Here is a 13,984-nt window from a genome sequence, read left to right as displayed (position 1 = left end):
TCCTCATTCTCATTATATGGAATATGCATCATCCATCAGACAGTAATTGTAAAACATATTAGCTTTTTAATCAGGATTTCAATAGTTTATTTTTGGAGCTATTATATTTGATGAAACTTTTGTATAAAAGCAGTTTTTTTTTGGGTTTTTTTTTTGATAAAATTCAACTTTGAGGGTTGCTGGGTAATTAATAACTTTCAGAATGAGGAAACAAACACCGAACAAAAAATATAACAGCCCTGAAAAAAAAAAAAATATATATACTGTCAAACTCTGAGGTTTCCAACATGTTGCCATGTCTGTCTTCTTGCTCCACCTTATTGTACCACAGAGACAAACCATCACTGCTAGTCTCAGCTGCTCCGACGTTTATAAGTACCACGCAGGTCCACAGTTAGACCCACATTCATAAGATGCCACCCGCCGACTTCGCTTTCCCAGACAACATGGTGTCTGCACAGAGGTGGGCAGAGCATGGCTGCACACTCCTACAGTTGCTGCTCTTAGTGTCTTTCTCACACACCCAGGAGCCGCTCTGCAGGCAGATAGGGGACCTGGAGGCCCCTCAGCTGTCCAAGGAAGGGGACATTATTTTGGGTGGAATCTTTTCTTTTCACAGCAGCTGGAAGAACAGAGAAAACACTTACACACAAAAGCCACTGCCACTGGAATGCATCAGGTAAACGGCACCAAGGAAATCCACTCCGTGTCTTTTGATTTCAGTTTTAACTAAAAATAAAAAATTATTATCATTATTATATTTTCATCTAGTTTTGCTGCTTTCTTCCTGTTTTTATACCAACTCTGAACGTTGAATGTGAAGCCTGAATTTCAGAGAGTTCCAGTTTGCCCAGTCCATGCTTTTTGCCATCGAGGAGATAAATAACAGTTCTGACCTGCTGCCGGGCGTATCGCTCGGCTATGACATCTACGACACTTGCGGCTCCATCGCCAGAAGCGTAAAAGTCGCGCTTGCCTTGACAAATGGTGACAGCAATGTGTCTTCAGCCTCTGAGCGTCCCTGCATGAAAGCAGCACAGGTGCAGGCCATCATGGGAGAAACATCCTCCTCACCAAGCACAGCGATAGCCACCGTCATCGGACCGTTTAACATCCCACTGGTGGGCAATACTGATGGTGTTTATGTTAAATATTTCTTTATTATTTTTATAAATCATATTATTGAATATTGTCATGTGTTTTGTAAATTATGAGGAGTAAACAGTAGTTTTTGAATGTTTCATAGGTTTTTTTTTTTGTTTGTTTTTGTTTTGTCTTTTTTTTAGATCAGCCACTTTGCCACATGTGCCTGTCTCAGTGATAAAACCAAGTATCCATCCTTTCTAAGAACCGTACCTAGTGACTACTTCCAGAGCAGAGCTCTGGCTCATCTGGTCAAACATTTCGGCTGGACTTGGGTCGGAGCCGTCAGAACCAACGACGACTACGGCAACAACGGCATGGCGACGTTCACAGAAACTGCAGAGCAGCTGGGCGTCTGCCTGGAGTATTCAGTTTCTTTCTTCAGAACGGATCCCATAGAGAAAATACAAAAGATCATTGAAATCATGAAGTCTTCCACCTCAAAGGTTATTGTCGCTTTCCTTTCCCACATGGACATGGACGTGCTTATGCATGAGCTGACGCCTCACAATTTGACCGGGCACCAGTGGATCGGCAGTGAGTCCTGGATCTTCGACTCTCAAATCGCAGCAATGGATAAGAATCACATACTGGACGGGGCGATCGGCCTTTCGGTCCCTAAAGCGCAAGTCGGTGGACTCAGAGAGTTCATGTTTAACGTTGAGCCCCTGAATTCGTCCAATAGCGAGTTATTTACTGAGTTCTGGGAGGCGTTGTTCAGCTGTAAGTTCCAGGAGTCAGAGTCAGCTGAATTTCTAAGCAAATGTACCGGACATGAGGATCTGACAGGAGTGGAGAACAGCTTCACTGACATGTCCCTCATGCCCATTTTTAACAACGTTTATAAGGGAGTGTATGCAGTGGCTCACGCTCTGCATGAAATTCTCAGCTGCAATAAAACGTGCAACGACAACGTGCAGCTGGCCCCGACGACGGTGAGCAATTCATTTAAGCTTAGGACAAAACAATAAAAGATCCTCGAGGAAATATAAATCTCAAGATGTTCATCATATAATCCTGATATTGTATTAGATTTTACAGCACCTAAAGACAATTAATTTTAAAACAAAGGAAGGTGATGAGGTGTATTTTAATGAGAATGGAGATCCAACAGCAACTTATGAAATAATAAACTGGCAACCAGGAGAAAACGGCATGGTGGATTTTGTCACTGTTGGTCTTTATGATGCATCATTGCCTGCAGACAAAAAGCTCAACTTGACAAACGACGCTCTGATTTGGACACAGAACTCGATGGAGGTATTCAACCATGCACGACTTTTTATAGCTTAATCATAAAATGGATTTATTCATCAGGGTTGCTACACAATGTTTGAGAAATCTGTTACACTGTGTTTTCTATGCAGGTTCCTGTGTCGGTCTGCAGTGAAACGTGTCCACCAGGAACACGCAAAGTCCTGCAGAAAGGAAAACCTGTTTGCTGCCATGACTGTGTCAAATGTGCAGAAGGAGAAATAAGCAACACCACAGGTTAAAAAACTTTCTAATGCAATGTTTTACATTTTCCTACAGCACAAAAAAAAGTCTGTCGAGACGACATGTTTTGAAAAGGACAATACTGTCGAAACATTTCCAGAGTGCATTTATGAAGAATTACTAAGCCCTAGAAATAGTATTTACTTTACTTTACCTTGAAAGTAATACAATAAATGGGAAGAAATATGAGAAGTTTATTTGTTAGTATTTTCATTTGCATAAAAGTTAAAATTAAGGCTACAGTTATAAAAGGTAAGACATGTGATTTTGTCCAGTTGTTGTTTGACTTTATTAAGGTTTTATTGTGTCACTTGCACAAAAAGTAGCTTAATTAAAATGATAATTAAGCTAAAAATACAGTTACTTTGATAAAAAAAAAAAAAGTTTCCAGTGCAAAATGTTGCTCAAATAAAACTGAAGTGTCTCATAAAATTTTTAATTAAGTTACTTTTTTATGAGCAGAACGTTCCTCTCATAGATTTCACAAAGGATAAAATAATGATTGCTCTCAAACTATTTTACATTAAAGGAGCATTACAAATAATAATGCAACACTAACATGTTAGCAATCACAGCACAAATGCTGTTGGATACTGAGCAGTAGTGAACTTTAATAGCTCTGAATTACGTGAAAAGTGCTAAATGTTCAAGATTTCAGGTTATTTCCATCATATGCTGTATGTTTTTTTATCCTGGTCCATGAAAACTATATAATTTTTAGTGGCATTTGCATACACACCAAGTGAAAAAGAAAAAGGCCCTCAGTGTTGTAGAAAAATTTAGCAACACTAAATATAAACAGTATTTTTTTGTTTTGAAGTCAGAAAATATAATGTATTTGGCAGAAAAAAATTTAATGACCACAATAGCATAGAAGTGAGGATTTACTCAAGGCCTAAGATTGTCTTCACAACAAACTCGCATGAAAAACAACAAAACAAAATCTCTTCTTTGTAAATGTAACATTTTTGTGGATTATGATTTCTGCAGATTCGGTCACCTGTGTGAGATGCCCCCTTGAAACCTGGTCAAATGAGGCAAGAGATGCCTGTGTGAAGAAGGAGGCCGTGTTTCTGTCATATGGGGAGATTATGGGAGCGCTGCTCACTGCGGCGTCTCTGTTTGGAACATGCTTGACTGCCATTGTTACAGTCATCTTCTTCAGATACAGAAAAACTCCTCTTGTGAGGGCAAACAACTCTGAGCTGAGCTTCCTGCTGCTCTTCTCCCTGACCCTGTGTTTCCTCTGCTCTCTGACCTTTATCGGTGAGCCGTCTGAGTGGTCCTGCATGCTGCGGCACACGGCCTTCGGCATCACCTTCGTCCTCTGCCTCTCTTGTGTCCTGGGGAAAACCATAGTGGTTTTAATGGCGTTCAAAGCTACGCTGCCAGGAAGAAACATGATGAAGTGGTTCGGACCGACACAGCAGAGACTCAGCGTTCTCACTTTCACTGTTGTGCAAGTTCTCATCTGTATCCTCTGGTTGACAATTTCACCTCCTTTCCCGTTTAGGAATTTCAAGGAAATAAAAGACAAAGTCATCTTGGAGTGTTCTCTGGGCTCGGCTGTGGGCTTCTGGTCGGTGCTCGGGTACATAGGACTCCTCGCTGCGTTGTGCTTCACTTTGGCTTTTTTGGCTCGGAAACTTCCTGATAATTTTAACGAAGCTAAGTTCATCACATTCAGCATGCTGATATTCTGCGCCGTGTGGATCACTTTCATCCCAGCGTACGTCAGCTCTCCCGGGAAGTTGAGTGTAGCAGTGGAAATTTTTGCCATTTTAGCCTCTACTTTTGGTTTGCTGTTTTGTATCTTCATCCCCAAATGTTATGTAATGCTGCTAAAACCGGAAAAAAACACGAAAAAGAACATGATGGGGAAAGGGCAGTCAAAGTTATTCTGACGACTAAAGGCAACAAAGTGACGAAATATTATTAAACACAAAATATATTGTATATAGTCTGTATATTGTACGTTTTTTTTGTCTGTGTGTTATGAAAATTATGATATATTGTCTGGTTCTTGAGGCGAAACTCATTTAGATGCACTGTGAGCCACAATCGAGTGGCCTTGCATTAAGCAGATGGTGTAAAGGTTATGTGGTCTCTTACATTTTCTAGTTTATACACACAAATTCTTCCTGTATAATTTCTATATGTATTTTTGTCATTCTGTGTTGAAAAGTAAAACTTCCTTGCAAGTGGGACAAAAGACACAGAATCTACCTGCTTCACCACATGTGGTCTGCACATCTAAGTCCATTTCCTGTTTGTTTCAGGAAATGGGAAATTGTCTACCATTTGGAAATGAGACACATTTGGAGCTTTGACTTGTTCAAACATGCAGTGAAATAAATGAGCTGATTTCCCACTTCTTGCGTAGTGATTAATTTAAATGTGGAAAAACTGCATTATGAGCAAAGAGGCAGTTTTACTGGGATGTGCTTCGATGAAAGAACAGATTTGGGTTCATGTACTGAAGCTGAAACGCTTCATTGGGGCATAATGTTCTTTGCAGAATTAGCAGTAAATGCATCTCTAATTAAAAATTAAAGAAAGTTTCCTGAAAGAAGAGGCAAAAATTTTAAACACATGCAGCATAACAGAGCATGTGAGATTGGACCATACCCCCCACCTTTCAGCTCCACAGAGAAAACCATTGACATAATGTTACGTCCTGTGCTCTCCAAGCTGCATAAATATCAGTGTGAGCCTGTCAGTGAGGGGACATGCGATGCTGCTGAGCAGTTTGACTCAACATGACGTTCATACAGAAGTGGCCGGAGCAGGGTTGGGCTCTGTTGCACCTGTTCTTGGTGACGTCATTCTCCCAGGCGGAGGAGCAGGGATGCAGACTGAGAGGAGACCCCGAAAACCCTCAGCTGGTTATGGACGGAGACATTTTGTTAGGAGGGCTCTTCTCTTTCCACACAAGCTGGAAAGAAAGAGAGAACACCTACACGGAAAAACCTCCACCTTTGCAATGCACTAGGTAACTTGTTCACCTGTATTTATATTGTGTTCAATGAATTTGGCATTGCTGTAAAAATAGCACTTCAGAAGCATTGCTTTGCTTTGAAGATATTGTTTATTACACCAACGATTTGCAACTGTTTGAATGAAGTTTGAATTTCAGAGAATTCCAGTTAGCCCAGACTATGCTGTTCGCCATAGAGGAGATCAATAACCGATCGGAGCTGCTACCAGGCATTTCTCTGGGCTACAGGATCTATGATTCTTGTGGCTCCATTGCTAGAAGCATTAAAGGTGCACTGGCCTTGGTTAACGGTAATGAAAATGTGTCTGACACCTCAAAGGGGTGCACAAAACCCGCAAATGTGCAGGCCATAATGGGGGAAGCGTCTTCATCTCCAAGTATGGCAATAGCTACCGTCATCGGACCGTTTCACATCCCACTGGTGAGTATTACTGACACACACTACAACAACGAAGATGAAAACCGATTTATGTCATTTACATGAGGCATTTAAATTGTTTTACATGTACATGTACTTTCAGATCAGCCACTTTGCCACGTGTGCTTGTCTCAGTGATAAATCCAAATATCCCTCATTTCTCAGAACAATACCCAGCGACTACTATCAGAGCAGAGCTCTGGCCCAGTTGGTGAAGCACTTTGGATGGACTTGGGTCGGAGCTGTTCGATCAAATGAAGATTACGGCAATAACGGCATGGCTATATTTACAGAAACTGCACAGCAGCTGGGTATATGTGTGGAATATTCCATGACTTTCTATAGAACCGATTCGTCAGACAAAATACAACGATTGATTGAAGTTATCAAGGGCGCAACATCGAGGGTGGTTGTTGGCTTCCTCGCTCACATGGACATGGAAGTGCTCATCCAACACTTGTCGAACTACAACCTGACCGGGTACCAGTGGGTGGGCACAGAGGCCTGGATCTTTGATTCAGTAACGGTATCCAGAGATAAGAATCACATTCTGGACGGGGCCATAGGCCTTTACATTCCCAAAGCGCACGTATCCGGCCTCAGAGAGTTCATGTTTGACTTGAGGCCGCTCAACTCGTCCAACACGGACTTGTTCACAGAGTTCTGGGAGGGGTTATTTAGCTGCAGGTTTAAACCAAGTTTATCAGCAGAAGTGCAGAAAGAGTGCACCGGACACGAAAATCTGACGGGAGTGGAAAACATTTTCACCGACATGTCCCACATGTCCATCTTAAACAACATGTACAAAGGAGTGTATGCTGTGGCTCATGCACTGCACACAGTGCTCAGCTGCAATCGAACATGTGACATCAACATGAAGCTCGATCCGTTGACGGTAAGGAGAAAATGCTTTAAAAGAGCTAACATTTGGAAGACTGAATGCTCGAGCAACTTTTTACTTTTCCTTGTAGATTTTACGCCACATAAAAAACATTCACTTCAAAACAAAGGAAGGAGATGAAGTTTATTTTAATGAGAATGGAGATCCGGCTGCAAAATACGAAATCATAAACTGGCAGAGGAAGGAAAACGGCATTGTGGACTTTGTCACTGTGGGTCTCTACGATGCCTCACTGCCTCCAGATAAACAGATGAATCTACAAAACGAGTCTTTAGTTTGGGCACAGAACTCTAAAGAGGTAACTTTAAAACTGCAGCTAAAAATTGCACTTTTCAATGTTCATCCCTTTCTTTTTAAATACCTTTTATACACTTCCTTTTTTAATTTTGTTCGTTTAGGTGCCTGTATCTGTTTGCAATGAGAGATGTCCACCAGGAACACGCAAAGTTTTACAGAAGGGGAAACCTGTGTGCTGCTATGACTGTATAAAATGTGCAGAGGGAGAAATAAGCAACAGCACAGGTTTGGCATTAATGTGTGCTTTTTTATATTTGGTGTATCACAAGAAAAGTTTTATATAGTGAATTAAACATCTGAGGTTTTAGAAAATGTAATCAACGAAATATTGATCTACTGTTTAGTATCAAGGATACCTGGAAAAAAAAAAACATTCAGATTAGTATATGGTTTTGGTCATTTTAATATTTGTACAATCTATTTACCATTAGGACTAAATAAATAATGTTTGAGCCACATTTTTACTATTACATAGTAAATAAGCATTTTCAAGTTTTATTTTAGAAAACAGTATTGTAATCTAACTATGATGATTGAAAAAAATATTTTTTTTCAAATCCTTGGTTCATTTTTGACTTAATTTTTTTCAGATTCTGTCAGCTGTGTGAGATGCCACCTTGAATCCTGGCCGAACGAGAAGAGAGATGCTTGCATAAAGAAGGAGGCCGTGTTTCTTTCATATGAAGAAATTATGGGAGCGTTGTTCACTGCAGCGTCTCTGTTCGGAACGTGCTTGACTTCTGCCGTGGCGTACATTTTTGTCACATACAGGAACACTCCTCTTGTGAGAGCAAACAACTCTGAGCTGAGCTTCCTGCTGCTCTTCTCCCTGACTCTGTGTTTCCTCTGCTCTCTGACGTTCATCGGCCAGCCGTCTGACTGGTCCTGCATGCTGCGGCACACATCATTCGGCATCACCTTCGTCCTCTGCATCTCCTGTGTCTTGGGCAAAACCATAGTGGTTTTAATGGCGTTCAAAGCCACACTGCCAGGCAGAAATGTGATGAAGTGGTTTGGGCCTGTACAGCAGAGACTGAGTGTGTTGGGTTTCACTGTTGTACAAGTTATCATCTGTATCCTCTGGTTGATAATCTCTCCTCCGTTTCCATCCAAGAATTTTAAGGAATTTAAAGACAAAATCATCTTGGAGTGTTCGTTGGGTTCTGCTGTGGGATTCTGGGCTGTGCTTGGTTACATTGGATTTCTTGCCACATTATGTTTCATTTGTGCTTTTCTTGCTCGTAAACTGCCTGATAATTTTAACGAAGCCAAATTCATCACCTTCAGCATGTTGATATTCTGCGCCGTCTGGATCACTTTCATCCCAGCGTACGTCAGCTCTCCTGGGAAGTTCAGTGTCGCTGTGGAAATATTTGCTATCCTTGCCTCCGCGTTTGGCCTGTTAATTTGTATTTTCATCCCCAAATGTTATGTCATATTGATGAAACCGGAAAAAAATACTAAAAAGAGAATGATGGGAAAGGGGGCTTGAAAACCATCTTGACAAGTCAAGACATTTTATAATCTAAAATCTTCCAATATAATTCAAGCATTTTACATTCATATAGTTTAATTAAAATGTCAAGGAGGGCACATCAGAGATATTCAAGAGAAATAAATGTGCCTCTAGTGCTTTGTTGTTTGGTTTATTTGAGAGATTCTAAAATTAATTTATCTGCGTATTACTATTTCCTTGTTTTTAGTTTTGAAACATCCATGTTTTTACTAATATGTTAGTTATTTGCATGTGATTCCTACCAGAAATGCTTATTTTCTCAATTGTTATGATGGTTAATAATGTGATCCTAATAAAATTTAATGTCTTCCCTTTTTTATTGATATTTGAGAAAAGTGACTTGAATTCCATGAGAAAAAATTATAATAATATATATATATATATATGGTGGTTACAGTCATAAAGTTGAAATATCCAAAATGTAGCTTGTGACAAATGCATTCATAAAGAAAAAGAATCAAGATATGGAGGAAAGGAGATAAATGCTAAACAGATCCTACATTGACTTTAGCACACTTAAATGACAAGCTAAAGTTGTTGGCTTTTAAGGCACAGACTACTTACAGCTTTATAACTTTAAAATATGTATTTATATAGAGCTTACTGGCAAATCATCTACCGTACTTTGTCTAGAGAGAATCAAGCCTTAACTGGCAAAAATTGTTACCAGAGATTATTTTTTTATTTATTTATTTTTTACTTTTGGAAGCTCTGAAAGTGTTGTTTTAGCTCTTGGTAGCTAATTGAAATTGTAAAAATAAAATATTTAGGATGTCAATGTGGCACTATGAAAGAGAACCAAGCATGAAAATATCCCCCCCCTCCCCTCCCCGTCTCCGCCATTTTATTTTTATGTGAAAGGTTACTTAGAGCAAGAAACTAGCGTTGGAAATTTATTGTTCCTAGCAATGTTTAGGTTTCACCATCAGAGGGCGCTCAGAGCCGTATGCACCATCGGCAGGCTGAAGAAGTCCGTCATTGCTGAGAAAACAGCTTACAGCAGATATTAGGAGCAGCTACAATAACCGCTGTACTTTCTGTTCATAGTTTGAACTAAATGAATATGCTACACAAGAAGTGACCCGGCCCATCATGTTCTGCGGTGTAACATAAATACCAATTTCATGTATCGAGAGTGAATGGTCACATGACCAGACCTCTATACTTCCTGCCTGTGACGCTGGAGGTAAATGTTTTTTTTTTTTTTCAAACTTTTACAAGTGGAAATCAGTAAAATACTTTAATAAACAAAAATAACTAAAATATCTTGTACATATGCTCTTTGAAGGATCCTCTACTCACATATGATGAGAATTTTATCACCTCATGTATCTTTTAATCACAATACGAGTATATGTAAATATGGCAACAATTGTTGCCGCTGGCGTATTACATAGACAGCGCTCTGCTGGCTGTCAATGGTTTGGTTGTTTATTCATTGTATCTTGTCTTATTTTCCACACAGAGTAAATCCATCAGATGGATCATCTGGACCTGATCTCAAAATAATGTCTTTTAGATCACTGTCATTCCCATAGTTCAGAACCGCACTGAACTTTCACCATAAGTCATAACAGACAGGACAGGAAATACACCCTTAAACATGCAATACTTAACCTCTACTTCACCACTTTCTTCATTTGGTCATGTTCCGTCTCACATCTCCTGAGAGATGCATTATTGTTCTCTTCAGCCATCATGTNAATATGAACTAAAGTAATAACAAAATGATAATACCAAAAATCTCTATCATTTCCCCCCTTTTTATCATTTTACTATGTGTGTAATGGGCTCTAACGTTTTCCAGATCTGTACATGATGAGGTGATGATGAAGGACGATCAGAAAGAGTAGGAGCTTCTTAAAGAGACAGAGGCGACTTCAAGGTGCCAAATTGCAAAGTCATTTTTTTTTTAAATTTATGTTTGACATATTCAGCATTTTTATAAGAACTCAACGCAAGTCCTCTACTTATTTGTGCCTGGAAAATACATAACACCATCCCTCTGTCCCTTTAACAATGTCATGTGTGAAACATTTGAAGAGAAATGGTTGAAAATAAATTAAGACACTAACATGTCTAATATTTCTTTTTACCTTTCAGATTCTGTCTCTTGCATCAGATGCCCTCCTGACTTCTGGTCAAATGAAAAAAGAGATGCCTGTGTTCAGAAGGAGGCAGAGTTTTTGTCACATCGAGAAATTATGGGAGCATTGCTCACTGCAGCATCCTTATTTGGAACGTGTATGACTGTAGTTGTTGCTTTTATTTTTGTCAAATATAGGAAAACTCCTCTTGTGAGGGCAAACAACTCTGAGCTGAGCTTCCTGCTGCTCTTCTCCTTGACCCTGTGTTTCCTCTGCTCTCTGATTTTTATGGGAGAGCCGTCTGACTGGTCCTGCATGCTGCGGCACACGGCGTTCGGCATCACCTTCGTCCTCTGCATCTCTTGTGTCCTGGGGAAAACCATGGTGGTCTTAATGGCGTTCAATGCGACACGCCCCGGTAGAAATATGATGAAATGGTTTGGAGCCACACAGCAGAGACTTGGAGTTCTGGGCTTCACACTTATGCAAGTTATCATCTGTATCGTCTGGTTGACAACTTCTCCTCCTTTTCCGTCCAAGAACTTTAAGGAATTTAAAGACAAAATCATCTTGGAGTGTTCGTTGGGTTCAGCTGTGGGTTTCTGGGCTGTGCTTGGTTACATTGGACTTCTCGCCACATTATGTTTTATTTGTGCTTTTCTTGCTCGTAAACTGCCTGATAATTTTAACGAAGCCAAATTCATCACCTTCAGCATGTTGATATTCTGCGCAGTCTGGATCACTTTCATCCCAGCGTACGTCAGCTCTCCTGGGAAGTTCAGTGTTGCTATTGAAATCTTTGCTATCCTGGCCTCCACATTTGGATTACTAATTTGTATTTTCATCCCCAAATGTTATCTCATATTGATTAAACCGGAAAAAAATACTAAAAAGAGTATGATGGAAAAGGGGGGTTAAAAACCATTTTGACAAGTCAAGACATTTTATAATCTGAATTCTTCCAATGTAATGCAAGCATTTTATATTCATATAGTTTAATTAAAATGTCAAGGAGGGCACATCAGAGATATTCAAGAGAAATAAATGTGCCTCTAGTGCTTTGTTGTTTGTTTTGCTTGAGAGATTCTAAAATTACTTTATCTGCGTATTAATATTTCCTGGTTTTTAGTTTTGAAACATCCATGTTTTTACTAATATGTTAGTTATTTGCATGTGATTCCTACCAGAAATGCTTATTTTCTCAATTGTTATGATTGATAATATGATCCTAATAAAATTGAATGTCTTCCCTTTTTTATTGATGTTTGAGAAAAGTGACTTGAATTCCATAACAAAAAATTAAAAAAACTATATGGTGGTTACAGTCAGAAAGTTGAAATATCCAAGCTTTTGTGAAACAAAAGAATCAAGATATGTGGAAAAGGAGATAAATACAAAACAGATCCTATATTGACTTTAGCACACTTAAATGACAAGCTAAAGTTGTTGATTTTTTTTAGGCACAGAGTACAGATAATTCTTACAGCTTTATAACTTTGAAATGTGTATTTATAAAGAGATTAATGTCAAATAATCTACTTTGTCTAGAGCAGGGGTCTCAAACTCAGTTTGCCTGGGGATGCTGGAGGCAGAGTCGGGGTGAAGCTGGGCCGCATAAAGGATTCCTCACAAAGCATTTAAAAAATATCCTAAAATGTCAACATGTAATTATTTCTCCAATACATGAACTGCAGGCTTTGGCTTTGACAAAGACATGATGAGGGTGTGACAAAATTTAGGTGCGTTCACACTGCAGCCTGAAGTGACACAATTTTTTGACAAATCGGATATTGTTTGCCGGGCCGTTCACACTGCCGGGCATATGCGACCTCTATGTGTTCTGCAGTCTGAATGGGCAAACGACCTGAAAGTGTCCCGCATGCACAGTAGAGGGCGCAATAGCGTCAGTGTTCTGCCCATAGACATAAAAAGAAGAAGAGCTCAGTGTTTGTGGAAGTAAATATGGAGGCTAATGGTGGAGCTTAGCTTACATATTTGAAGTTGTTCAACCGGAGCAGCATATTAACTTAATCCTCATTATAGTCCGTCATAGTTGTTTTTCTTCCCACTTGCGTGTATCAGGACGCATAATTTGTTGAGTATCAGTGACGTTCAGTTCGGATGAATGCGAATGTGGACGTTAGGTCGCATTTGAATTGAATACGTATCGGATATGGGTCGCATTCGAAGATACAGGTCGCATTACCTTAAAAAAAATAATCAGAATTGGGTCACTTTCGGCTGCAGTGTGAACGCACTCTAAGTTTATTCCACTTGGCGTCGCTCTTGTTCTACTAGAAGTCTTTAGCCAGCTAACAAAGTATGGAGAACATCTCGACGCGTGACTTCATTACCGCATCTACTTGTCACAACAGCGCGGCGGATGACAAGGAGCCACGTAGCAGTCGCCTTTATACGGGTTTGATCATGGCATTTGTCAATGGTAGAAAGTACCGGAATGGCGACTGCAGGGAAGGGCAACTGGTACCGGACTGTTCCATCATCCGCCGCACTATTGTTACAAGGGTAGTGTGCATGAAGTCAGTGTAGCTTAGCCTAGCACCAAATGTCAGCCATGACAAGAAACGGTGGGCAGGACTTCCTTCAGAGATCCCCTCACCCTGTGGGCCGCATTAATATCACATCGTCCTGCGGGCCTCAATTGGCCTTCGGACCGCAAGAATGAGACCTCTGGTCTAGAGAGAATAAAGCCTTACCTGGCAACATTTGTTGCCAGATTTTTTTTTTTTTTTTTTTTTCTTTTTGAAGCTCCAAATGTGTTGTTTTAGCTGTTGGTAGCTAATTGAAATTGTAAAAATAAAATATTTAGGATGTCGATACCAATTTCATGTATCTAGTGTGAATGGTCACATGACCAGACCTCTTTACTTCCTGCCTGTGACGCTGGAGGTAAATGTCTGTTTCAAACTTTTACAAGTGGAAGTCAGTAAAATACTTTAATAAACAAAAATAGCTAAAATATCTTGTACATATGTTCTTTGAAGGATATTCTACTCACGTATATAGAGAATTTTATCACCTCATGCATCTTAATCACAATACGAGTATATGTAAATACGGCAACAATTGTTGCCGCTGGCGTATTACATAGACAGCGCTCTGCTGG

The 13,984-nt window shown here is 39.8% G+C and overlaps 2 protein-coding genes across 2 annotated transcripts; both read left to right on the top strand.

Moving 5' to 3' along the window:
• Positions 1 to 443: 443 nt before the first annotated feature.
• On the top strand, positions 444 to 4,944 carry LOC106959743 (extracellular calcium-sensing receptor-like). The gene is made up of 6 exons (XM_015052499.1): positions 444 to 679; positions 836 to 1,121; positions 1,287 to 2,078; positions 2,176 to 2,403; positions 2,511 to 2,634; positions 3,631 to 4,944. The coding sequence occupies exons 1-6, from the start codon at positions 447 to 449 to the stop codon at positions 4,542 to 4,544; spliced, it is 2,577 nt and encodes an 858-aa protein (XP_014907985.1). The 5' UTR covers positions 444 to 446; the 3' UTR covers positions 4,545 to 4,944.
• Positions 4,945 to 5,395: 451 nt separating this feature from the next.
• LOC106959735 (extracellular calcium-sensing receptor-like) lies at positions 5,396 to 8,837 on the top strand. The gene is made up of 6 exons (XM_015052493.1): positions 5,396 to 5,632; positions 5,765 to 6,059; positions 6,160 to 6,951; positions 7,028 to 7,255; positions 7,356 to 7,479; positions 7,845 to 8,837. Exons 1-6 carry the CDS (start codon positions 5,400 to 5,402, stop codon positions 8,744 to 8,746), a joined length of 2,574 nt encoding a protein of 857 aa, XP_014907979.1. The 5' UTR covers positions 5,396 to 5,399; the 3' UTR covers positions 8,747 to 8,837.
• Positions 8,838 to 13,984: the final 5,147 nt, after the last annotated feature.

Source organism: Poecilia latipinna, unplaced genomic scaffold (genome assembly GCF_001443285.1).
Source record: "Poecilia latipinna isolate Pla-1442-1.1 unplaced genomic scaffold, P_latipinna-1.0 Scaffold1115, whole genome shotgun sequence".
NCBI lineage: Eukaryota > Metazoa > Chordata > Actinopteri > Cyprinodontiformes > Poeciliidae > Poecilia > Poecilia latipinna.
This window is presented reverse-complemented; position numbering and strand designations above follow the sequence as displayed.